The sequence below is a fragment of the Leptopilina heterotoma genome, unplaced genomic scaffold, assembly GCF_015476425.1.
Source record: "Leptopilina heterotoma isolate Lh14 unplaced genomic scaffold, ASM1547642v1 Lhet_24, whole genome shotgun sequence".
NCBI classification, from domain to species: Eukaryota; Metazoa; Arthropoda; class Insecta; order Hymenoptera; family Figitidae; genus Leptopilina; species Leptopilina heterotoma.
Genome location: NW_025110956.1, coordinates 1806261 through 1832020, shown reverse-complemented (window position 1 = coordinate 1832020; position 25760 = coordinate 1806261). Strand labels below are relative to the sequence as shown.

General features: G+C 30.9%; 2 protein-coding genes across 2 annotated transcripts in view; one reads left to right on the top strand and one right to left on the bottom strand.

Moving 5' to 3' along the window:
* Positions 1-25760, bottom strand: part of LOC122502953 (atrial natriuretic peptide-converting enzyme-like) — a 120191-nt gene that overhangs the window by 17311 nt on the left and 77120 nt on the right. Inside the window, exons 4-5 of the mRNA XM_043613313.1 lie at positions 11445-11658; positions 2586-2957 (exon numbers count right to left, since the gene is read on the bottom strand). Of these exons, the coding sequence (XP_043469248.1) occupies positions 2586-2957; positions 11445-11658 (586 nt within the window). The remainder of the gene's footprint in view (positions 1-2585; positions 2958-11444; positions 11659-25760) is intronic.
* On the top strand, positions 14420-23863 carry LOC122502954. The gene is made up of 2 exons (XM_043613314.1): positions 14420-14557; positions 22749-23863. The coding sequence occupies exon 2, from the start codon at positions 22791-22793 to the stop codon at positions 23829-23831; it is 1041 nt and encodes a 346-aa protein (XP_043469249.1). The 5' UTR covers positions 14420-14557; positions 22749-22790; the 3' UTR covers positions 23832-23863.

The window sequence follows — 25760 nt, the reverse complement described above, 5'->3', positions numbered from 1 at the left end:
TGCTTCCTCATAAAGGAAGCTTTGTATTAGCAAAATTTTGGATTGTCATTTTTTGACATATTTATAAGTTTTTTTTTAATATGTCTAACACTTTAGTACTTTATATATGCACAGGAACTCCCCGTATAAATGTTCTAAATAAATAAAAAAAAATTTCGACGTATTTTGATCTCCGAAGTTCAAAAAAACGGATTTTAAAAATTAGTCCCGATGTGTGTGTGTGTGTGTACTAACATTACATTTGCCTCAATATCTCAGAACGAGAAAGAGCTAAAGGCCTCAATTTTTTTTTAAATTGTAGGTCTCCCCGGGGGACATAAAATGAGAGTATTTTCAGCCCGATTCATGAAGTTCAACTATTTTTTGCATTTTTCATTTTGTAAAAAAACGTTTTTTTGGACATAACTTAAAAAAATGTTAGGACACTTATAAATCTTTTTCTTTAGTTTTGTAGAGTTTTTTCACACGCATCTTTTGAGCCCTAATTGAATATTTTTCGTCCATATTAACCGGAGATATTAAACTTTTAAAAATCAAAAATTTTGGAAAATAAGACTTTTTTAAAAATTTTGTTAAAAAATGTAGAAGTTTAGTTTTGCTTTGTATTTAGTTTTGTAGAGTTTTTTCAGACGCATCTTTTGAGCCCCAATTGAACATTTTTCGTCCATATTAACCGAAGATATTAAACTTTTAAAAATCTAAAATTTTGAAAAATAAGACTTTTATAAAAATTTTTTTAAATTATGTAAAATTAACTTCAAAAAATTATTACCAACTTGAAGAGCATTAAAAAACGCTTCGATTGACACATTTTTGAACCTGATTCGGGCAGAAATTATGAAATTATTGGTATTTGAAAAATCAAAAATTGTGGAAAATATCATTTGTTCAACATTCTTGTTTATTAATTTATGTGTAATTATTAAACTATTATTACCATCTTATAGAATATATAAAAACACATTTTTTGGACCAAGATTTAATGATTTTTAACCCTTTTATAAAAAGTAATTCTTATATATTTTAATTATTATTATTTCTATGAGGAAGCAAAGTGTTCATGAAATGAACACCAAAATTATAAAAATGTACAACTTGGCAGCGGTTTTTTTTTACTTATTTTCTATTTTTAATCGACTAAAGCGACTTTTTTTGGTTCGTTAAAGTTGATTCGAGGCCTGTATGTATAACATTAGGGAAATTTCTGCACGGGTATTTATTTATAATATTTAACATTCTAACTCCAAACACACTCTGTTATTATGTTTCTGATTTGTCATGTGAAATGTTACTATTATCTTCTTCTTAAGATGTTTATTTTTATTTGTAAAAAAATCAATTGTATTTCTATAAAAATTTAGTTTTGGAGATGAACTTTCACGGAAAAAAAAAGTTCACGAATCTCTCGTGAACTAGTATATCACTTTTGGATGGGACACAAAATTCTTGAAAATCAACAAACACAGTTCGTCAAAATTTCATCAACTCCTTCACTAGAAACATAGTACGGTTTCCGAACTTTTCGTCAAAGTTAACGAAAAATTCGTGAACTTTTAAAAAATGCTAAAAACAAGAAAAAATAATTTCCAGACACTACTTTTTTATAGTATTTCACTTTATTTGATAACTTGACGCCTATTACGCACCCAACTACACAGAATACACAATTTTATCGCCATTAAAATTCGTAATTCGCTTCACGGGATTCGAACCTAGTACCTATACCCTATAACATAATATTTCTAACAACTAACCGCCACGGCTAAATCTAGATACACTGTCCTTCGACAAACGAAACGATTAGCTTTGTCTGCTGTAAAACTCAGGACCGTGCAAAGTAGAAAAAGTCCCTTATCGTAACTTTTAATTCATTTTATGAATTATTTGTTTCACAAAGGAAATTAGCAAACAAAAATATTCACTAAGTAATAAAAAACACTGATTCTAAAGATAACTTTCATCAAAGAATTTTCCCGAATGTAAACACCGATGACACCGACTGAATGATGAATGCTTGATCAGCCATATTTGATGCGCATTACGAACTGCGCATACTACTGACACTCGCGAGTTCACGATTTTTTCGTGAACTTGTACCTCTACTTTTGACGAACTACTCTTCATTAACAGTTCATCAAAAATTCATTAACTTTGTTTCAGTTTTTCTTTGACGTTCGCCATTTCTAATCAAAAGTGAATGAAAATTTTGAAATTTTGTGTCCCATCCAAAAGTGATATACTAGTTCACGAGAGATTCGTGAACTTTTTTTTCCGTGTTTGAGTGGAATAAATAAAAACACGATAAAAACATAGTGAAGATTAAAGGTACACTCTCACCTCTACTGCCTGCCTGCCTGCGCAGGCAGGCGCAATGAGAGTGAGAGAGAAAAAACATTTAATTTGAATTTTCTGACTCTCTTACTCTTATGTGTTACCATGATAACCTGCAGGCAGGCAGGCAGTAGGAGCTGTGCTAGCGCCTTGATTGTCCAAAAGTTTGAAGCAGATTTGAAAATAATTTCTAAAATTATTAAATTAAATGAATTAAATCTAATGAATTTTTTGAAAATAAGTTTTAACAGTACCTGAAGGCAATGACATCATCTTCAACATCCTGCAAAGACTGATGTCCAATTAGATTAGGGTAGGAGGTGACATTGTAGGGGAGATTTTTGCAATAGGACAACTCCAATGGACTGCATCTTCTTGGAGGTGAAGGTGTCGTAGTTGGTGGTAATGTCGAGATGGTCGTTTGTAGCGCGACCTGGGCATTTAGAGCACTTATATTCTCCTGAACTTCCAGACTCTTTGGATCTATTGTTAAATTTATGAGATATCTCGAGGTAGATGGATTGATCTCCTTAGATAATATATTTAACACGTCCGATACTTGAATCGTACGGAATCTTGGATCAAATCTCACTTCAAAGTGGATCACCATATTTTTACCCTCCACTCTGAAAAATAAAGCAAATTTACATTTACACTATTAATAATACGCTAACGAATTCAAAATTTTTCGTTTTTGTTCAATTTTTCACAAGTGAAAATTTTCTGACACACTTTTTCATTTTATATTCCATCTACCTATATAAATATTAAACTTTTAATTAATGAAACTTTTTATACAATAATATTTTCATTTGAAATCATCATGAGCGACTGAAATATGAAATTATTTCGAAAGGGAATTTTAACTTTTTAAAACATGATAAAAACGTTTTTTATTTTATGAAATTAATTAAATTATATTAATTTTTGTTATAAAAAAATGCTATATTAATATTATTTTTGTTTTTATTTTTGAAACGTTAAATTCAAATTCGGTATGCACATTTCGACACTCGAACAAATTGATTTAAAAAATTGATAACGTAAGTGCATCTGTTTTCAAACACAAGTCAGCTACGGACAATAATATTTTTCCTGGATTCAGTTTCTATTGGCACAAAAATACTTTGTTACATTATTATTTTCTTTTAATAATTTGCATTATTACTATAAATTCACTATTGTTTAATTACATTACAATCCGTTTTTCCAAACTTGTCCATTAAACAGACTTAAATTATAAAAAATTATAGGCTTCGCACTCATCTACTAAAACCAACTAATATGTACTACTTTTTTAAGTTACGCTACTATTATTTATTTGAAATTACAAAGCCCAACAGTATTTCGACTACTTTAAATTTGCTAATACTAGAAATCAAAAAACTATTTTCAAAAATTATAATCAAATTCTTTAAAACGATTCCATTATTTTCAAAAAATATTCGAAATTTAATTATTTTCAATATCTAGTATTTTCATAAAATTTCCAAATAGAATTCAATTATTTAAAAAAAATTGATAAAAATAAAACAAAATTCAATTATATTCATAAATAATAAAATTTCCACCGGAATTCAATTAATTTAGAATAGCATTTTCAGAAAAATTTCTAAACAATCAATTATTTAACAAAATTGTTATACAATTCTTCACAATAATTCAAATACTTTCACTAATAATAACATTTTTCATGGAAATTCAATTTTTTAAAAGAGTTATTGATAAAATTCTAAGCAAGAATTCAATTATTTTCATAAATAATAAAACTCATCGAAGAATTTCAATTATTTTTAACACTATTTTAAATTAATTAATCGAAAAATTCGACTATTTTCACAAAAAAGTTTTCCATAAGAATTCAATTATTTAAAATAAAATTTTCATAATATTTATTATATTTCGAAAAAGTTAATTATTCAAAACAATGTTTACAAAATTCTTATGAAGAATTCAATTATTTTCAAAAATAACACCATTTTTCACAGAAATTCAATTCTTTTTAAACATTTTAATAAAATTTGTTCGCAATAATTCAATTTTTTTCAGGAATTAAATTATTAATGAAAATTTTAATAAAATTCTTTGCAACTATTCAATTATTTTCATAAATCATAAAATTCATTACAGGATGTCAATTATTTTTAATACAATTTTACAGGAATTGCTCACAAAATTTAATTATTCTTAAACATTTAATTTCAATTCCCCGGAAACAACAATTATTTAAAAAAATATTTTTTTTAAAATTCTTTGAAAGAATTTAATTATTATTAACAAAAATATTAGAATTTTTCACAGGAATTCAATTATTTTCAAATATTTTAATAAAATTTTTCGAAAGAAATCAATTATTTTAGTTATAATTTTAATTCAATGTTTTTAAAATAATTCAATAATTCTTTTAGATTTGATTAAATTCTTCCCGAGAATTCAATTATTTACATAAATAATTGTTTGAAAGAATTCAATTATTAAAGATAAATAACAAAATTATTCCTGAACTCAATTATTATTTTCATAAATAACAATATTAATCAGATAAATTCAATTATTTTTAAAAGTAATACATTTTTTCAAGGAAATTCAATTATTTTAAAAAATTACAAAATTTTTCAGAGAAATTTAATTCCTTTTAAACATTCTTATTTAATACTTCACAATAGTTCAATTACTTTCAATATTAATAACAATTTTCAGGGAAATTCAATTATTTTTAAAAATTCTAATAAAATCGTTAGCAAGAATTCAATTAATTTCATAAATAATAAAATGCTTTTTAGGAATTCAATTATTTTTAAAAAAAAATTAATAAAATACTACACAGACTTTTAATTATTCTCAAAAATTTTAATAGAATTCTTTGTAAAATTTAATTATTTTTAAAAACTTTTCGCAAGTCAATGATTTTCAATATTTACAATTTTTATAAAATTTCCAAACACAATTCAATAACAGGGTTGCCACAAATATTTAATTTTATTTTTCCCTGATTTCCAGACATAAATTTTCACTTTTTCCCTGACCATAAAGAATATTCTGATTCACTCTAAAAACTATTAGATACTCAAAAAAACATTCTATTACATTTACTTACGAATTTCTTAAATTGTAAAATTATTCGCAAACATTAATAACTAAATTTTTAAATAAGTATTTAATTATTATTTTTCCATAGGAATTGAAATTCTTCAAAACATTTAAATTCAAACATTTTTAAAATTAAACAACTTATAAGAATACTATTATAAAACATGAAGATATCAATCACTCCGAGTCGAAGACTCGGAGAAATTGATATCTTCATGTTTTATAAAAATTTTAATTTCCATAAAATTTTTCAAAAAAGAATTAAATTAAGTATTACAAAAATTATAATAAAATTCTAAGCAAGAATTCAATTATTTTCATAAATAATAAAATTCTTCACATGGTTTCAATTATTTTTAATACAATTTTAAATAAATTTCTCGAAAAATAAAATTATCTTCAAAAATTTTTTGCAAGAATTAAATTAGGTACATTTCACCAATAATGAAATTCTTCGCTGAAATTCAAAAATTTTCAAAATTTACATTTTTAATACAAGTTTTCAAAAGAATATAATTATTTAAATAAAGTGTAATAAAATTCGTTGCATAAATTCAATTATTTTTACAAGTAATAAAATTTTCCACATGAATTCAATTATTTAAAAAAAATTGATAAAATTCGTTGTAAGAATTCCATTATTTTCATAAATTATAAAATTTTTCTGAGGATTTAAATTATTTATAATACAATTTAAAGTAAATTCCTAGAAAAATGGAATTATTCTCTTAAATTTTTTGTAAGAATTTAATTACATTTCACGAATATAATGAAATTCTTCGTTGAAATTCAAATATTTTCACAATCTACTTTTTTAATAAAAGTTCTCAAAAGAATTCAATTATTTAAAAAAATGTAATAAAATTCGATGCAGGAATTCAATTATTTTCATAAATAGTACAATTCTTCACATTATTTAAATTATTTAAAAATGCTTTTAATTTTCAATTATTATCTAAAATTTTAACTAATATTAATTTTCAAATCAATTTTTAGTGGAAAATTCTACAAGAATTAAATTATTTAAATACAAAAATAAATAATTTATTGAATAAATGAATGTTTTTCGAAAGTAAATTATCATAAAGAATTTTATCAACAAACTTGAATTTTTTCAGAAAACTTTAATAAAATGTTCAAGAATAATTAAATTTTACGAGAAATTCAATTAAAATTGTATTTAAAATAATTGAAATTCTATGATGAATTTTATTATTCATGAAAATAATTGAATTTTTGTAAAAAATGTTATTATTTATGAAAATAATTGAATTATTGCGAAGTTTGCTTAGAATTTTATCAAAATTTTTTTTTTAAATAATTGAATTCTTTTGAAAATTTTTATTAAAACTGTAGATATTGAAAATCATTGAATTGAGAAAAATTATTTGAAAATAATTTAAATTTTGCAAAGAATTTTATTAAAATTTTTGAAAATAATTGAAATTTGGAGAAGAATTTTATTATTTTTAAAGATAATTGAATTTTGACGAGAATTTTTAAAAATTTTTTAACATAATTGAATTTTTGCGAAGAATTCTATTACTTTTGAAAATAATTGAATTTCTGCAATCATTTGTAACTTCTCCAAAATTCAATTTTTTCAGTTACTTAAATAAAAATCCCTGACTTTTCTCTGACCAATTTTACTTTCCCTGACTTTTCCCTGAATTCCCGGATTTCCCTGACCTGTGGCAACCCTGAATGATTTAAATTTTTTTTTTAAACATCGGCGTAAGAATTCAATTTTTTTCATGAATAATAAAAATTTTTCAAGAATTCAATTATTTATATTAGAATTTGCATAAAATTAGTCTAAAGAAATCAATTGTTTAAAAATGTTTATAAAATTCTTCAAAGAATTAAATTATTTTTATAAGTAATTATTAAATTCTTTAATAAATAATAAAATTCGTTGCAGGAATTGAATTTATTAGCAGGATAAGGAAGAAGTAATTATTTTGGATGAAAATTAGGAAAAAGTCAGAAAAATAAAAAAACTTGAATGGAATTTTTGTCAGTTTCGTGAAGTATCCAAAACGAGTTTTTTTGGTCGTCAAGTTTAATTTTTCGATAGCTCTACTTTTTTACTACTTTTTTTTAGTTTGAAAGCTACTTTTTGTTACTTTTTTAAAATTATTTATCGAGTTTAGAATTAGTTTAGTTTAGAATTCCATAATTTCAGTACCTTTTACAACAAACATCTTTTATATTTGAAACAATTTTGGAATGATGTAGATGTGTTACTCTCAAGTTACTAAATTTAATATATAAATGTCATAAATTTTGGATGTAAAGTAACTTCTTTTTATGCCACTAATCGCGTACTACATTTTGTTTGATATGTTATTAATCTTTTATTTTTACAATAAATATTAAGAAAAGTTAATTTTTTATTTTGGTTCAAATCTTTCAAAAATATTTATAAAAATATTGAAAAATATTGTTATTTTTGAGTAATTTTGACCCATTTAGTTGAAAGTTCAATATGGTAAAAAGTGTTGAAATGAACGATCATAATGTTCATTACGTTAATTTAACACGTACATGATAAATTATAGCGGTGCGAAGTTTCCTCCCTTGCAAGTAACCGTATTACAAAATTAGATGCTAGTGAGAGGGAGGGTTAAATGTAATTTTTTAAACTTTAAATTGTATTCTTTTCGGAATAGTATTTTTAACTTTAGTAACCAGAGTAAAAAATGTTGTAAAATAAAATCTGTTCCAGTAGTAATGTTGATTAGCAATAAATATTGTTTTACATAAGAGTGAAATGACGAAGATGCTTCGTGTTTAATGAGCTGCTAAAGATTGTGTAAAATGTGGTGGATATTAGATTCAGTAATTTTAATTACAATGTTGACTTTTGTATGGTGTTATGTCTACGGTTGCAACTGCATTGTTATATAATATATGGTATTTCATGAAGAAGGTGTGTCCCGAGTTGGCCATTTACTTCTCGTTGCAGGCACTTAGGTTTGCTTTTACTTGCATATAAAACTATTGTATAATGTACAGGCTGTATCGTGATCTTCCATTATGATATTAAACTATATAAAACCGATAAACAATTTCTATTTGGACGCTATATAAGGTGCAGAGAAATTTTCACGCAGTATATATGCACTACAGCATATTGCCGACATGTACATTTGAACTCTATATACTCTACAAATCTAATAACTTCCACGAGAAAGTTATACGAGAGTGCGATTTTCTCTCTCAAGACAATGATTCGAGAGCATCTGACTTTCCGAAGATTTCGTTGCTGCGAAATGTGTGAACTCAACTGAATATTTAATTGCTAGCTGTCTTTCCCGTTTTCGACGGGCTTTTAATGCCTGTAGCTACATTTCTTATGCACTTACTCCTCATCTTCTCAATTTTTCACATTCAATTTGTCAACTTGTGAATAATAGCTTATTTTTCACTATTTCTTGACTAATTTTATAAAATCTACTCTCTAATAATTATTAACCATTTTCATAGTAAAAATTTTTCACTTACTTATCATTTAAAAAAATAAACAATATATGTATATTTTAGTGAATTTATCACTTAGTAAAAATTATATAATTTAAATTAAAAGAAAATTATCAATTATCCAAGTCAAATTAATAATTTGATAATTTTGATAAGATTGATAATTTCCTTTCAATTTGAAAAATAAACAATTTTATTCAACTGAATTTATGCAAGGTGGTTTTACTTTTTCTGAAAAACAGTTTCTAATACTTTTTTTCTAAAAAAAGAGATTTCTAATGGAATTTGTTTTCTAAAAGAACTAGGTTGCCTCAGGTCAGGGAATTCAGGGAAAAGTAAGGGATTTTTATTAAATTAAATTTCTAGAATTCGTAAGAAAATTCTGAATTTTCTATGTATTTTTTGTTTGTCTCATAAACTATGAAACTACCACGAATTCTATTACAAAACCTTAAGAATTTTTTTCTATTTTCTGACCAGAATGAATTTGTTAATATTATTTAATTATTTCAAAAGTTTTTAACACAATCATCTTGATAAATAACAAAATTCTTCAAAGAAATTCAATTTTTAAAAAGAAATTCTAGTCAAAATTTGCATTAAAGTTCTAAATAATAAAATACTTCTCCGAAATTTTAATAACATTCTTGGGTTGGCAAAATTTCAATTATTTTCAAAATTAATAAAATTCTTCCAAATTCAATTATTTTCAATAATTTTAATGAAATTATTGGCAAAATTTCAATTATCTTCAAAAATTTTCCTCAATTCAAGAATTTTTCAACATCTACTATTTTAATAAAATTGTCCAAATAAAGAATTAAATTATTTGAAAAAAATTTAGATAAAATTTTACGCTAACATTTAATTATTCTCATAAATAATAAAAATTTCACAGAAATTAAATTATTTACAAATTTCTTCGGAATAATTTAATTACATTCAAACATTTAAAAAAAATTTTTGTGATTTCGTGATTGCAGAAATTCAATTATTTTCAAAAATAATAAAATTCTTTGAATTCTTTTCCAAAATTCAATTATTTAGATAAATATCAAAATTGATCACAAGAATTCAATTCTTTTGTATTTCTTTTGTATTTTGCAAAAATTAAATTTTTTCAAAAAATTTTCAATTATTTTTAAAAATTGTTATAAAATTCTTTAATATAATAATTTTCAGTAAAATTTTAATTAAACTCCTTAAAGGAAATTAATTATTTTCAAAAGTTGTTAATAAAATTCATCGTAAAAATTAAATTTTAAGAAACATATTCAATTATTGAATAAATTATTTATTTTTGTATTTGAATAATTAAATTCTTGTAAAATTTTCCAATAAAAATTGTTAGAAAAATTAATTTTGGTTAAAATTTTAGATAATTATTTAATCTTTAAAAGTATTATAGCATAGATTTTTAGAAATAATTGAATTTTGAAAATTTTTCAAATCCGAATCTTGAGAAAATATAAATTTTTCGTACTTTCAACTAACAATTCAGAAGAATTAATTTTTTTTAAAAAAGTTTAATTGGATATTTTTTTTGAAATTATTTGAAATTTTTATTTGCTAATATATATTTAACTGAAGAATTTTCTAATAATCGAAAATTCGTAAAATTGAATTGTGAACAGACGGATTTGAAAATTCTCAAAGAACTTTTTCAAAAGTTATTAAAAAAAATTATTATTTTTGAAAATAAATATACATTCTTCAAAGAATTTACTTAAAATTGTATTAAAAATAATTGAAATCCTGTGAAGAATTTTTTATATTGGAAAATAATTGAATTCTTGCTACGAATTTTATTAAATTTTTTTTAAATAATTAAAATCGTGTAAAGAATTTTTTATATTGGAAAATAATTGAATTCTTGCCACGAATTTTATTAAATTTTTTTTAAATAATTAAAATCGTGTGAAGAATTTTATAAAAAATTTTGTAAATATTTTAATTTTTTTCTGAAAAATTTTATAGAAATTGAAATTATTATAAAACATGAAGATATTAATTATCGACTTCTTCATGTTTATAATAATATTTTTATAAGTTATTGAATGTCAGAAGATTTGAATTTGAAATTTTTGAAAATCTTAACTCTTATGGAAAAATAATAACGATTAAATATTTATTTAAAAATGAAGTTATTGATGTTTTCAAATGTTTCATTTTACTTTTAAAGAAATTAATTAAAATAAAGAATATTCTTTAGGATCAGGGAAAAAGTTAAATTTTTGTGGCAATCCTAAAAAAGTTTTTCTGACAATGATTTTCTTTTACAAAAAAAATTGTTTCCAGAGGTTTTGTCTTTTACACTGAAAAAAAAATTATTTAATTCAAATAACCGATTAATGTTATTAATTATAATTAGTTAATTAATAAGTAACTATTATCAATTAAATATTTAATTGATTCCAATAAATATTATTTGATTCAAGTAAATATTTTAATAACAATAGTCAAGTAATCGATTATTTGAATCAAATACATTTTTTTTTTCAGTGTATAGATTAAAATGATAAAATTGATGAAATAATTACCCATCAAGAGCGAGAATATCTGACGTAATGAAGGAGAGTTTTAAGATGCTCCTTCGGAATATGAGATTTAGACGATCCCGATATTCTCTGGAACGTATTCTAAATGTGTCCGTGGACGTATCTGCTAACTCAGGAGTAAAAGAATCGCCTCTGATTACTCGAAATGCTGCCAGAAAAATCTGGTCGCCAGGAGGTTCCGAAACTAGGAACGTGTCTGCAAAGAAAAAAAATATTTCACAATAAGTTCAATATTATTGAAAGCATGAAAAATAAAGTAATATTCAATCATTTTGTAGATTATATTATTTTAGAACTTTTTACTAAAAACCATTTATTTATTTATTTATTAACATATTAACATGCTTTTGAAATTAATTTTTTCAATGACTATAAATTTAATTGTAGAATAAAGAAATTAAATATTTTTTAATTGACAAAGGATTTCGAAAAGAACATTTTTCGAAAAATTTTAAATTCACTCTTGATAAACTAACTAAAGTTTGGATTGTCCTCAATTTCCTGCTGAAATTCAACAAACCAGATGAACGGAGGTATATTTTGAAATTGATTTTACTAAATTTCGTTATAGGGACTTTGTGCTCGATAGAAATTAAGTTTTCCAATCTTGACCGTTATTATTGGAAAAGTTGGGAAAGCTTCGAAAAGCTTTAAAATATATCTCCAGTAGAGCAGTTTTTTTAGAGAGATATAAATCTTATATAATTATGTATTATATGCGACATCTAAACAGAAAATTAAATATGTATAACAGAAATGATAAGTGAATAATTTTTTAAAGTTTACGAATTTTTAAATATTTATTATTGGACTTCTCTTTAAGAGAATGTTTTATTAAAACATTTTTCAATGTTCTTGGGCAAACATTAAAAATACATAGTATCGTAAGTTTGGATTTTCGAGTTCAAAAAAAAAAATTTAAGATCCTAAAAAGACAACGATATATTTTTAAAGTAGGTAAATCAATTGTTTCTTCCGAAAAGAATAAAATTCATTTTGTCTGGGAAATTGAAATTTAAAATTTAGTACTTGTTCAGTCCACCTTTGAGAATGTCTATATCTCATCTACTGTTTGGTTTCAAGAATAGACTTTAAAACTAGGTGAAATATATTAAGAATATACCCGTAAAATTATAAATTCTATTCGTCACCTAATATAATGATTTCGTTGTACATGCTAAAAAGTTGGCAAGTACTATATTAAAAAATCGTTCTCTACTTTTTGTGCCTTAAACTTTTCAGAATGATACAATAGTCCATTCGCTGAAATTTTACTCTTCGTTCATTTTTTTTCACAAAAATGACATGTTTGAAGATTTGACACCATTAATCGTAAAAACTTTTTTAAATTATCCAGCAATTGCAAAACTTTAACGAATATGTAATAAGACTTTGAGTAAATTTTTACTCAAAGCAAAAATATACTTCATTGAGATAACTGGATACCAAGTCAAAGAAACTTATAATGATCTCAATATATATTTACGATTATGTTCTAACTTAAAAAATATACCCTATTTACAGGGCTCGAACCAGTTAAAGTATTTAAAAATAAAAAATACGGACTTTTCGGATCAAAAATGAAAAATTAAGGACCAATTATTACTGACAAAAATAATTTTCAAATCCATTTGTTTACATTATTCAATTTTACGAAATTTCAATTATTCGTAAATTCTTCAATAAAAATATATATTAGAAAATAAAAACTTGAAATAATACTTATACAAGAAATTCAATTAAACTTTTTAAAAAAAATTATTAATTTAAAAATTCAATTATTTCTAAAAATTCATGCTATATTGCTTATAATATTCCATTAAAATATCTAAAATTCTAACTGAAATTCATATTTAAATCAATTTTTATTAGAAAATTTTACTATAGAATTCAATTATTTAAATACAAAAATAAATAATTTGTTGAATAATTGAATGTTTCTAAAAATTGATTTCTCATAAAGAATTTTATCAACAAATTTTTGAATAATTGAATTCTCTCCGCGAATTTTAATAGGATTTTTAAGAATAATTGAATTCTTTCGACGAACTATAATAGAATTTTTAAGAATAATTAAATTCTTTGCAGGAATTCAATTTTCTATTATGTATATTTTTGAGATTATTGTATTTTTATGGTTGTCCTCATGGTTTTCTGGAACAAAATAAAGAAATCTAATCTAATCTAAAATTGTACTGAAAATAATTGAATTCTTTTGCGAAAAATTTTGCGATTTATAACGATAATTGAAATGTGAGCAAGATTTTTTTTTCAAATTTTTGTAAATAATTGAATTTCTGCGATGAATTTTATTTACCTACTCGTGAAGATAACTGAATTCTTGTGATGAATTCTTTTCTTATTCATGGAAATATAATTGATTTTTGCAATGAATTTTATTAAAATTCCTGAAAGTAATTGAATTCCCAAGAAGAATTTTATGACTTTTGAAAGATTTTGAAATAATTGAATTTTGCATTGAATTTTCTTAAAATTCCTGAAAATAATTGAATTTCTACGAAAAATTTTATTACTTTGGAAATAATTGAATTCTGCAAAGATTTTTATTAGAATTCCTGAAAATAATTGAATTTCTGGGAAAAAATTTTATTATATATCAAGATAATTGAATTTTTTCAAAGAACTGCGTTAAAATTTTTGAAATAATATTGAATAAACTGTAACGAAGCATTTCGTTATGATTTTCCTTTTTGGTTATTTACGTTTAATATTCATTTTGAATATTCGCGGGTCTTTTGTGATTGGGCCGGAGGTTTTGGGTTTCGTCGTGTGCGGTGGTTCCAGCGTCCAATGGGTGAAGCGGTTTAGGAGTTCGTCTGTTGGATCTTCGAGGAAGCGTCGCGAGAGGAAGCCGGCCGGCATCATTACCATAATTAATTGCTTTCGAGTCAGTTCGTTATAAGTTTGTAAAGTATAGTCAATTAATTATCTTTGCCGTAATTCTGAATAACAAGTTAAAGTGTAAATAGTAATAAATAAATACGAGTGTTGATTTGAATCCGTGTTTAATATTTATTATTGGTAAATTGTTGTGTTTGTGTTTTCTCATTTTTGTTGCCGTTGTTTCGACTTTGGTAAGTCCATAAATAATTCTTGAAACCTGTCGTTCTGTCTCGCCGTTTTCGCATCAATCGGTTTGGGTCCGAAGCGGAATCTCCCCTTTGTTTTATTAAATAATTTATTGTGCAGTTGATGCAATTTAGAGGTTCTTTAAATAATATCTGTCACAAATTTGGCGCCCAACGTGGGGCCAAAGCGTTGGACTGAGAGACAAGACGACATGGTTAATATTTGTGTTTTATGGTTTAATAAATAATATTTTTGGAGGCTAAGAGGTTTGTGTTTGGACACAGAATTTTTTGGGTTTGAGTGATGGTCAATTTGGCCATATTCGGGATTATTTTAAGTGATAAAATTGGTTTTGAAAAATTTGTCGGAAAACATGTGCTCGTGAAATATGGGCAGACATTTTGAATAGGCGCGAAAGCAAAGTTGAAAAATGTCGAAGTTTGGACAATTATTTTTCTGTGAGGCTAATTTTTCGGGAATTCCAGTGTAATAAATGAAAATTTTTGGCAGTGAAGTATTGACGGTAAATAATTTAGGCAAGTGACGCGAATTTAAGTGATAATTTTTTTTGAGAAAAATCGAACGGATTATTTTTTGTCCGTAAAAGTATTGACATAGTGTTTGTCGTGTTGGTTTGGTATTGTGTGGTCAATACTTTGGCTGTTGGTTCAAAAAGTTGAACTTTTGGTGGATTTTTCTCGAAATTTTCGCGAGCAATTATTTTTTATTTTACGGCAATTGGAATAATTGACTTTTATTTTTATTGGGAAAAATATTTTTGGCGGAAATAAAATTCGGGGAACTTGGGAAATTTGACAAATTTTCGAGGAAGCAATGGTTGAGTGCAAGTGCACTGGGCACATGGCAAACGACGCCGGTTGAGTATTGGTGGTCAATACTATTGCGTCGAAAAGAAAAGTTAATTTTCTAAATTGTTTCTCGGCCATTTTTAATTAATTAATGATTAATTGATTTTTAATAAATAATTCTCGTGAATATTTTTTAGGTTTTGTCGCGTTTAGGGTGTTAATTTGTAAAATATTTTTTGTGTTTGTGTATTATTTGGGTTAAAATAATTTTTACAAATTCTGGAAAATTTAATCCAGGGACGAGGTTGCCAATAAACGAGGGAAAAATTTTACAGGACGGCGATTTTGGGCCGTAGGAAAATTTTGAGCGTTACTGGCGGCCATATTGTGGTTTTAATTTTGAACAAAATTTTAATTAATGAAAATTTTTATTGTTTTAATCCGAATTTCGAGTGAAATTTTTTGTAACTATTGTTTGTGTTTGGATTTTTATTTTATGCTATTTTGTGGGGAAAATAATTTTTTTTTTATTGATTATTTTTCTCAAAAGTAAAGTTTTCAGGACTTTGAAAATTTTTCACAAGTGTAAAAATTTTTATTTTTGGATTTGTGTGATGGCATAAAATTTTGGTTTTTGTTTTAGTGTAAAAATTTCCAAATTTGTTGGTTAATGGTCACTGAGCAAGTTTGTTGTTTATCATTTTATTATTTGTCGGGAAAATTGATATTTAATTTTTATATGGCAAATTGATGGTTAATTGATAAACAATAATTTTTTTTTTGTGGATTTAGCGGACTAATAATTTGGGTTTGGCACGACGAGGGGTCGTAAAGGTCAAAACAAATTGGGTAAATCCATGAGGATTTAGATTTGTTTTAAGTGACAATTTACAAATTGGTTTTTGGGTTTGGAAATTTTATTTGAATATTAATTTGTTTTTAGTGTGTGTTTTAAAATTTTTTTTAAATTGATTGACAAATAATTTTGTTAATTAATTGTTTGGTTTGTTGTGGATTTATTTAGTAAATTTTCGCATTTTTGGATAAATCGACACGATTATGGATTCGTATCAAAAGCATATGCTCAAAATTTTGGAAAGTCGGCAAGCTAGGGTCATTTGGAGGGAAATTCAAAGAACCCCCGTTAATGATTTGGTTCAGGATTTGGTTAGGGCTAATTGTAGTACAAAGGGTTCAATCCAGATACTACGGGAACGCTTATTGCGATTCAGGACCAAGGAAATTTTAGCGGGAATAATTTCGGTTCCATGGTTGGAAATGTATGATGCGGCAGATTCTCAAAGAGTTTTCTTGAGCGAGGCACTTGCACCTCGCAGGGCAAGAACGGTCGATTACTCGGGTTATGAAACAGAACAGGATGCGGCCATTGATTTAAGTGCACATGAGGGCAACCTGTTAGGGGAACTAGATTCTCAGGTTTTGTCGAGTAATGACGATTACTTTTTGGGTTTTGAAAGAGAACAACAAGTAGAAAGTGCCGAAGTAGCTTCGGCCAGCAGTAGCACTGTGACGACTTGTGTGACGTCAGTGGCCAACTCTGTGGTGACCACAACATCTAATTCGAGCGGAAGGGCCGCAACGAATGTGGTTTGGAGTTCGGCACCAGGTGGCGTCACCTCTCCAATGATTACACCGAGTAGTTGGAGAGTAAGTCAGGTAGATGCTAGGATGCATTTCCATCCGGATTTGGGTGCGATTTTTGCCCAGAATAGGAATGTCGAGGTTAATTGGGTACACCCTCCAGTTAATGCAGTGGCCCAGACTCTTGAATCGGTTTCTGATAGGGTGGTGTCTCCCCAAAATTCGGGAAATTCGGGACCTAGTGGAGGTTCTGGGGTGATCTCGGATCAACAAGGTGCGGGTCTCGAGGCTATTCCCCTACAGCAAATTGCGGGTCCTGAGGTTATTTCCCAACAACGAATTGGGGGAACTGGGACAATACCCAAACGGCCCCAAATAAATCGGTCCGATAGTGGGACACAGTGGGAGCCACAGGCCCCTAGAGTAGAATCGGCAGGTTATTACTCCCAAAGGAGTAGGGCTTACCAGGCTGAATCGAATTTTGACTTGAGCGACGAGGTTGTTAATAGTTTTCCGGATAAGCACCATAAGAGAATGTCTTCTTTTAATAAGGATATTAAGAGGGTGCTTACCCCTCCTGAAGCAGAAGAGTGGGGGAGACGAGCAGAAGGTCTTCCAACTCCAGTAGGGATGGATTCGGAAAGCGATAGTTGGGATGAGATTAGGAAGCAAAAAAGTAGGAAACGGTCCCAAGGGCGTAAAAATAGTTCTTCACGTAAAACTAGGCTCTCAACGTGGCAGTTGTCCAGTGACTCTGAGTCAGAGGCGAGTCTGGACTCTAGGAAAATGGTTAATAGGTCAAAAAAGGGCCATCACCACCACCATGGGTCTAGTTTGAATTTAACAAAGGCGCTTAAGGACTGGGAAATTAAATTTTCGGCGGGCGAAAAGGAGGACCCAGAAGAATTTTTAGAGCGACTAGGGGATTGCATTTCATGCTATGATCTCTCTGGTCAAGAAATTCTTAAGGCGGTTCCTTCGGCGTTGCGTGGGGCAGCCAGTCGTTGGTATAGGTTGACTAGGAACGAGATTGTTTCGTGGAAACAATTTAAAAAGGCGTTCTTGAGAGAATTCTCCAGTGTTCTCGATGATGAGGACCTTTGGGACGAGCTTAAAGCTCGAACTCAGGCTAAAGGAGAAAGAATTTCAACCTATATTATGAGTCTGCGCACAATAGCCGATCATTTTAGGCATCCTATTTCTGCTAGGAAATTTTTGCGTGTGGTTTTTCGAGGGTTAACACCTGATTATCGTAGGTATGTGTCGAATTTCGAGGTTGAAAATATAGGGGAATTAGAGCATATTCTGAGGAAATACGAGCGAATCAGGGACATTGACAAGAGGTATGTTCCACCCCCGGCTAAGGAAAAGATGAGGGTTCCGTCGGCTGCACCAAAAGGGGTTCCGAAAGGGACAAAATTGGATGCATTGGTCGAGGGCTCTTCATCTGAGAGTAGTAAGAGTAGTAAAAAGGCTAGGGGACAAAAGAAGTCCAAGAATAAATCTCAAGCGAAACAGGAAACAACGGAAAATAAGGAAAATGCAGTGGATGCATTTGGGATGAGTCAGGGTCGGCCTAGAGGAGCTGCAGGGGGTCAACCAAATAAAGGGTGGCCCAAGCCAATGCAGGTAGCTCCGGGGCCGGTACAACCTATAATTTATTCGCAAAGTGGGGGCGCAAGGGCCCCACCTAATGCACCGAGCGGCCAAGTGGCTGGTGCATTACCCCAACAAGGTAGGCCTAAACCGGGTATAGCAAACCAGGGTAATGGTCAGGTTCCTTTTATGGGTATTTGCAATGGTTGTCAGGTTGTGGGACATCGTCTGTCCCAGTGTCCTTATCGGGTTTGTTTTAGCTGCCAACAGCAGGGTCATTTTGCTACAGAATGCCCTAGCAGACAGCAAGCTCAGGTTGAGGTTTCGTGTCAGGTTTGTGGGGCTAAGGGAGCAGTTTTTGCTCAATGTCCAAGGTGTGTGGAGTTTCGAAGATATTTGGAAAACGCGAAAGGGGGGGGACAAACCAACTTCTTCCCCCCCCAATCCAAACAGTAGGGACAGGGTTAGAGGTCCCTGTGTGTAGTAATGCAGTGTTTTTGCGTGTTCAAGAGATGGATTATTCGTTGCCGAGTGAGGAGAACTCACTCTGTAATCCATCTCAAGTGTGTATTGTTGGTGAGGAGGACTCACCTGCAATTGTTGAAAATTTGTGTTTGTCGAGTGAGGAGAACTCACTCTCAAATGTTGAGAATTTGTGTGTGTCGAGTGAGGAGAACTCACTCTCAAATATTGGGAATTTGTGTGTTGCGAGTGAGGAGAACTCACTCTCAAAAGTTGGAAATTGTGTCAGCGTGAATTTGGGCACATTCGGTAGGGCTAGGCTTGAACCATGCTCAGGTCGTCGCGGGACTTGGGACGTTTCTGGTGGAACAAATGGCTCGCCAATAGTGGTTACCGAAAACGAGAGTAGTGACTTTGGTCAAATGAATGAGGAGTACTCATTCTCTGTGGGCTTAGATAGAGCTGTGGTTTCTGCGGAAAAGCTTAGTGAGGCCCCTGGTATTAGTGGGACTAATAGTGTTGAAAAGGGTTCAACACGTAAAGTCCAGGAGAGGGGAGAAACTGCATCGGATGCAGTAGGTTCTCCGGATTCAAACGAGATTGTCGATGGGACTAGGCCTGAAAATAGGTACTTTTTAAAGGTAATCATTGCGGATCGTCCATATTATGCATTGTTCGATCCAGGGGCAATGGTTTCGGTTATTGGTCCCAAATTGGCTGAGAAATTTAGAGACAGATTGGAACAAGCGGATACGGCAATCCAAAGTGCCATTGGGGGATCCACTCAAACTTTAGGGAAATTAAGGTTATGGTTGACAGTCGATGGATATGCGCAGTCTTTCGAGCTGAAAGCCCTTAGCACCTTAACCCAGGATTTAATTTTGGGAATGGATTTCTGTAGGGAAATGGATATGGATGTCCAGCTTGGGAAAGGTCTCTGGAGGATTAATGGCCAAGAATGGCATAAGTTTGCGTCCGATAATGGAGAAATAAACTCTGAGGGTATTTTCGCGGAATGTGCAGGTATTTCGGAGCTTACGGTTGATCAGAGAAATGAGGTTCAAAGTTTGGTTAATGAATTGGTCCTTCCTCAAGGTCAGGAACATGGGGTGACGTCGTTGACGGAGCACCACATTAGGTTGACTGATCACTCGCCGATTAAGCATCGGCCGAGGAGAATGTCTCCGATGATCATGCAGTGGTTGATCAAGGAGGTTCAAAAATTATGGGATCAAGGAATTATCGAACCAGCGTCCAGTGATTGGAGCACTGCGCCGGTAATAGTCAAAAAGAGTGATGGGACACTCAGGTTATGTTTTGACTATAGGGACCTCAATAAGGTGACAATTAGGGACGTTTACCCGATACCGAGTATCGATTTTATTTTGGATAAACTGAGGAAGGCTCGTTATATCTCCAAAATCGATCTCAAAATGGCATACCATCAGGTACCGATGTCGGCGGAAAGTAAAAAGTACACGGCTTTTTCGGTTCCAGGTTTGGGTCTCTTTCAGTTTAAGAGAATGCCTTTTGGGTTAACAAACGCCCCCGGCACGTTTCAAAGGTTTGTGGACTCGTTGTTTGGTCCAGAATTTGAACCTGTCGTTTTTGGATATCTCGATGATATCATAATTGTCACCGATGATTATGACGAGCATATCAGATGGTTGAGGATAGTGTTGAAGAGATTGGCGTCTGCTGGTTTGGTGGTAAACCCAGACAAATGTGAATTTGGTTGCTCTCGGGTAACCTATTTGGGTTATGTTTTGGATAGGGATGGTTTGAGGCCTGATTCCGAGAAGGTGGCACCGGTTTTAGAATACCCGGCACCCCAGGATATTAAACAGCTTCGGCGTTTCTTGGGAATGGTTGGGTGGTATTCTCGTTTCATAGAGAATGATAGCGAGATCAAGGTACCACTTTTAAGGCTTCTTCAAAAAGGAAGAGCTTGGGAATGGACAGCTGAGCATGAGGAGGCTTTCCAAACTTTAAAGAAAAAGTTGGTATCGGCCCCAGTTTTGGCTCGGCCGGATTTTAGCAAACCGTTCACTGTCCAATGTGACGCTAGCGACTCAGCGATTGGCGCGGTGTTGACTCAGGAGTCTGAGGATGGCGAACACCTAATTGTGTACGCAAGTAAGGCTTTGACAGGGGCAGAAAAGAACTATAGTGTCACTGAGCGTGAGTGTTTGGCATTATTATGGGCCATTAAAAAATTCAGGCCATATCTAGAAGGATATCGGTTTAAGGCTATCACGGATCATAGTGCTCTGAGGTGGCTCAGAAATCTTAAGGATCCGTCTGGTCGTTTGGCTCGTTGGGCACTCGAGATGCAACAATGGGATTTCGACATTGTTCATCGTCGCGGTGTTAATCATCACGTACCGGACGCATTGTCGCGTATGTACGAGGATAACACGGACGAGATGTCGGCTTTCAGCACCATTGATGACCCGTGGTTCATCAAGAGGAAACAATTGGTTGAGGAGTTTCCTCAACGTTTTCCAGGTTGGTTGGTGGAAAACAATTTGTTGTATCGTCATAGGAACGATCCATTATTGTTACCAATCACGGGCGAAGAACAGGGTTGGAAGTTGGTTGTCCCAGAGGAGCATCGGAGTAGGATACTCAGGGATGCTCATTCTGAAATTGCAGCAGGTCATTTGGGAATAGAGAAGACATATGCTAGGGTGGCTGCAGAATATTACTGGCCAGGCATTTGGCATGATGTCCAGAAGTTTGTTCGAGAGTGTCCTGACTGTCAAAGGTTTAAGGTTTCGCAAGAAGGGCCTCAAGGGTTAATGGGTCAAAGGATTGTGGAACAACCGTGGACGGTGGTTGCAGCGGACTGTATGGAGTTTCCATCCAGCAAGAATCAGTGTAAGCATTTGGTTGTTTTCCAGGATTTGTTTACACGCTGGATTGAGGTTAAACCGATCAGGTCTGCTGATGGCAAATCCATTGCGAAGGCATTTGAGGAATTGGTCGTGTTCAGGTGGGACACTCCTCACTTTCTGTTAACGGATAACGGAAAGGAGTTCGACAACCAACACCTCAAATCCGTTTTGGAGGACTATGGTGTCAGGCATTTAACAACGCCGCCATACCACCCCCAGGCTAACCCGGTCGAACGAAGTAACCGTACTTTGAAAACGATGATTGCGACTTTTGTAGGCGAGGATCATCGGAATTGGGACAAACATGTCCATGAGTTCCGACATGCGGTCAATACGGCCGTGCAGTCTTCGACAAAGGTTTCACCGGCCTTTTTAAATTATGGCCGTCAACCTCAACCGGTTAAGAGTTTGAGGAGAGAAGTTGAAGGTAAGGTTACGGTTCAGAGGATTGATCCAGAGGTTTGGTGCGATAGGTTGCGTAGGTTGGACGCGCTTAGAGATCTGGTTGCGAGGTTTATTGACGAGAAACGTGAAAAACAAAGTCGTTATTATAACCGTAATAAACGAGAGGCTACTTTTCATGTGGGGGATCAGGTTTTATGGAGAACTCATAAGTTGTCGAATGCGGCAAATAGGTTTTCGGCAAAGTTGGCTCCTAAATTTGAGGGTCCCTATGAAATTGTTAGGCAATTGTCTCCGTCGGTTTATGAATTGGGTTCGGGTAATAACCGCCGTGTGGCTAAGGTTCATGTGTCCGATCTCAAACGTTTTATACCTCCACGTTCTCGGCAATAATTTTGAATGTGTTACTTATTTATTTTATGTTTTAGATTTGTTCGAGCCAAGTTAATTCTTAAAGGATCATCGTCATCATGGGCGATATGTGGCGCAGCAAACTCCCTTCAGGCTCTGGTCAGGCATCAGGAGGTGCCATTAGACGGGTGGTGAGAAGCCATGAGGTTTCTAGTTCCTCGGGGTCCGATGTGACTTTGCCTCCAGTTGGTGTTCGTTCTGTGGGTCGCGGAATTTCTTTCGCCTGGCAGGATGAGGAGCAAGCTTGTGCAGCTCGCCCCGGCACAGGTGTGGATCGTGGAGCTTGCTCAGCGGAAAGTCGTGAGTTTTTGGAGAGCCAGTACGCTGTTGAGGAATTGGACTCAATCGTGATGGACCAAGAGGATGATCCGGTTTTGGTCAACGAGGGAACTAAAAAACATAAGGCTTGTGGTCGTGAGGAACCAGAGGTTCAGGTCCGACCACGGGAGCCAAATGTAATGGTGGTTCCTCGTCCAGCGGACCGATTCAGGGAGGAGGCTAGGCTCGCACGGCCTATGTTGACTGTGGGACGGATTTTCTGTCGGTTGGACCGCATTCCGACGGACCCGGATTTGGATCCTCCTATGGGGGCATGCTTCAATTGCTGGAGTATGTCCCACAAATTGGCTTACTGTCCGGAGCCAATTGACATTTTCTGCCGGAATTGTGGCCGATTTGGGGTCATGATGGAGGATTGCCCACGCTGTGCACGAGCTTACCGTTTGTGGATGAAGCGTTCGGGTTCATCAGTGTCATTGGAGAGATCTGACCAGTCGGAGTCAAGTAGAAGAGGTCAAGGGACTAAGGGCGGCAATAAGGGAGCCGTCTATCACAAAAAAGTGGCATCAGTGGTCGTTCGGGCTGAGGTTGATGAACCGGGGCAACTTGCTCCAGTTCAGATGGCTGAAAGGTTGCCATTGGTTGGCTCAGCGGTTGAACCGTCGGCTGTTGAGGTGGTTCCAGATCCAGTGCCTTCGGCCACTGGGTTGATGGACGATTTGAGGTTGCTGGAGGCATCTTTGGTTGGCCTCCCGCAGGAATTGGCGATTGCGGCTCGCACTGCTTTTTGGCAGGATCGCCAACGAAGAGGTTTCCCATAGAATGGGGGCCCCAGTATTTTGAAAAAAAAGAGTTTATTTTGGTTTTTTTTTATTATTTTTGGTTTTTCATTATTCTTTAATTTAATTTGATTTTTCTGGTTTAGTGTTAACTAGTTTTTGAATAAATATATTTAGTTTCATTCTTTGAATTGGTAGTTTTTCTTTTGTTAATTTTGGGTTTAATCGGCAACAATTTTTGGATTATTGTTGGCCTAGGAGAGGGGATTGTAACGAAGCATTTCGTTATGATTTTCCTTTTTGGTTATTTACGTTTAATATTCATTTTGAATATTCGCGGGTCTTTTGTGATTGGGCCGGAGGTTTTGGGTTTCGTCGTGTGCGGTGGTTCCAGCGTCCAATGGGTGAAGCGGTTTAGGAGTTCGTCTGTTGGATCTTCGAGGAAGCGTCGCGAGAGGAAGCCGGCCGGCATCATTACCATAATTAATTGCTTTCGAGTCAGTTCGTTATAAGTTTGTAAAGTATAGTCAATTAATTATCTTTGCCGTAATTCTGAATAACAAGTTAAAGTGTAAATAGTAATAAATAAATACGAGTGTTGATTTGAATCCGTGTTTAATATTTATTATTGGTAAATTGTTGTGTTTGTGTTTTCTCATTTTTGTTGCCGTTGTTTCGACTTTGGTAAGTCCATAAATAATTCTTGAAACCTGTCGTTCTGTCTCGCCGTTTTCGCATCAATCGGTTTGGGTCCGAAGCGGAATCTCCCCTTTGTTTTATTAAATAATTTATTGTGCAGTTGATGCAATTTAGAGGTTCTTTAAATAATATCTGTCACAAAACATATATTGAAGAATTCAACTTATTTCAAAAGAATTGAAATTAAAATTTAAAAAAGAATTCATTAAATAATTTTTAAGTCAGAATTTTATGTTAGTTCTTGAAGAATTAAGTTATGTATTTAAAAAGAAATTGTTGTCAAAAATAGTAAAAATTAAATGGTTTTGTATTAGAATTCGTGGCAATAATTTTAATTTTTCTAAAATTAAATTTTTTCGTGTTTTTAACTAAAATTCTTTTATAAATGCATAATTTTGAATACTTTTTAAAAAATTTCTTTGAGGATTTTTAAATTCATTTGTTTACAAATTTAATTTTAGAAAATTTCAATTATTCGTAAATTCTTCAATTATTTATATATTAAAAAACAAAAATTTGAAATAATTTAAAAAAAAACTAAAATTTCTCCAAAAAATTAATTCTACAGAATTATTAGTTAAAAATATGAAAAATTCAGATTTTCAAAAATTTTAATTTGAAACCTTTTTAGTCTACTGAATTCAATTATTGCATTTTTCTTAAAATTGAAGTCTCATAAAGAATTTAATTAATAAATTTTTAAATAATAGTATTGTTTTGAGGAATTTTAATAAAATTTTTAAGAATAATTCCATTTTTCGAGAAATTCGATTAAAATTGTATTATGAATAATTGAAATTCTGCAATGAGTTTTATTATTTATGAAAATAATTGGATGCCTAAAAAGAATAAATAATTTTATTATTGAATCCCTGTAAAAATTGTATTATTTATGAAAATAATTGAACGATTGCGAAGAAATTTATAAAAAATTTGTAAATAATTGAATTTCTGTAAAATGTTTATTATTTTATGAAAATAATTGAATTATTGCGAAGAAATTTATAAAAAAATTTGTAAATAATTGGATTCCTGTGAAATTTTTATTATTATCTGAAAATAATTAAAGTTTTGCGTAAAATTTTGTTAATTTTTTGTAAATAATTGAATTTTATTAAAATAGTAAATTTTGAAAATCATTAAATGAGGAAAAAATAATTGAAATTTTACCAAGAATTTTATGAAAATTTTTGAAAATAATTGAATTTTTGAGAAGAATGTTAATATTTCTATTAAGATAATTGAAATTTTGACGAGAATTTTTTTTTTTTT

What these genes read in the sequence shown, in the direction of transcription:
- LOC122502954 (XM_043613314.1), top strand. Translation starts at nt 22,791, where the DNA reads ATGGGCGATATGTGGCGCAGCAAACTCCCTTCAGGCTCTGGTCAGGCA.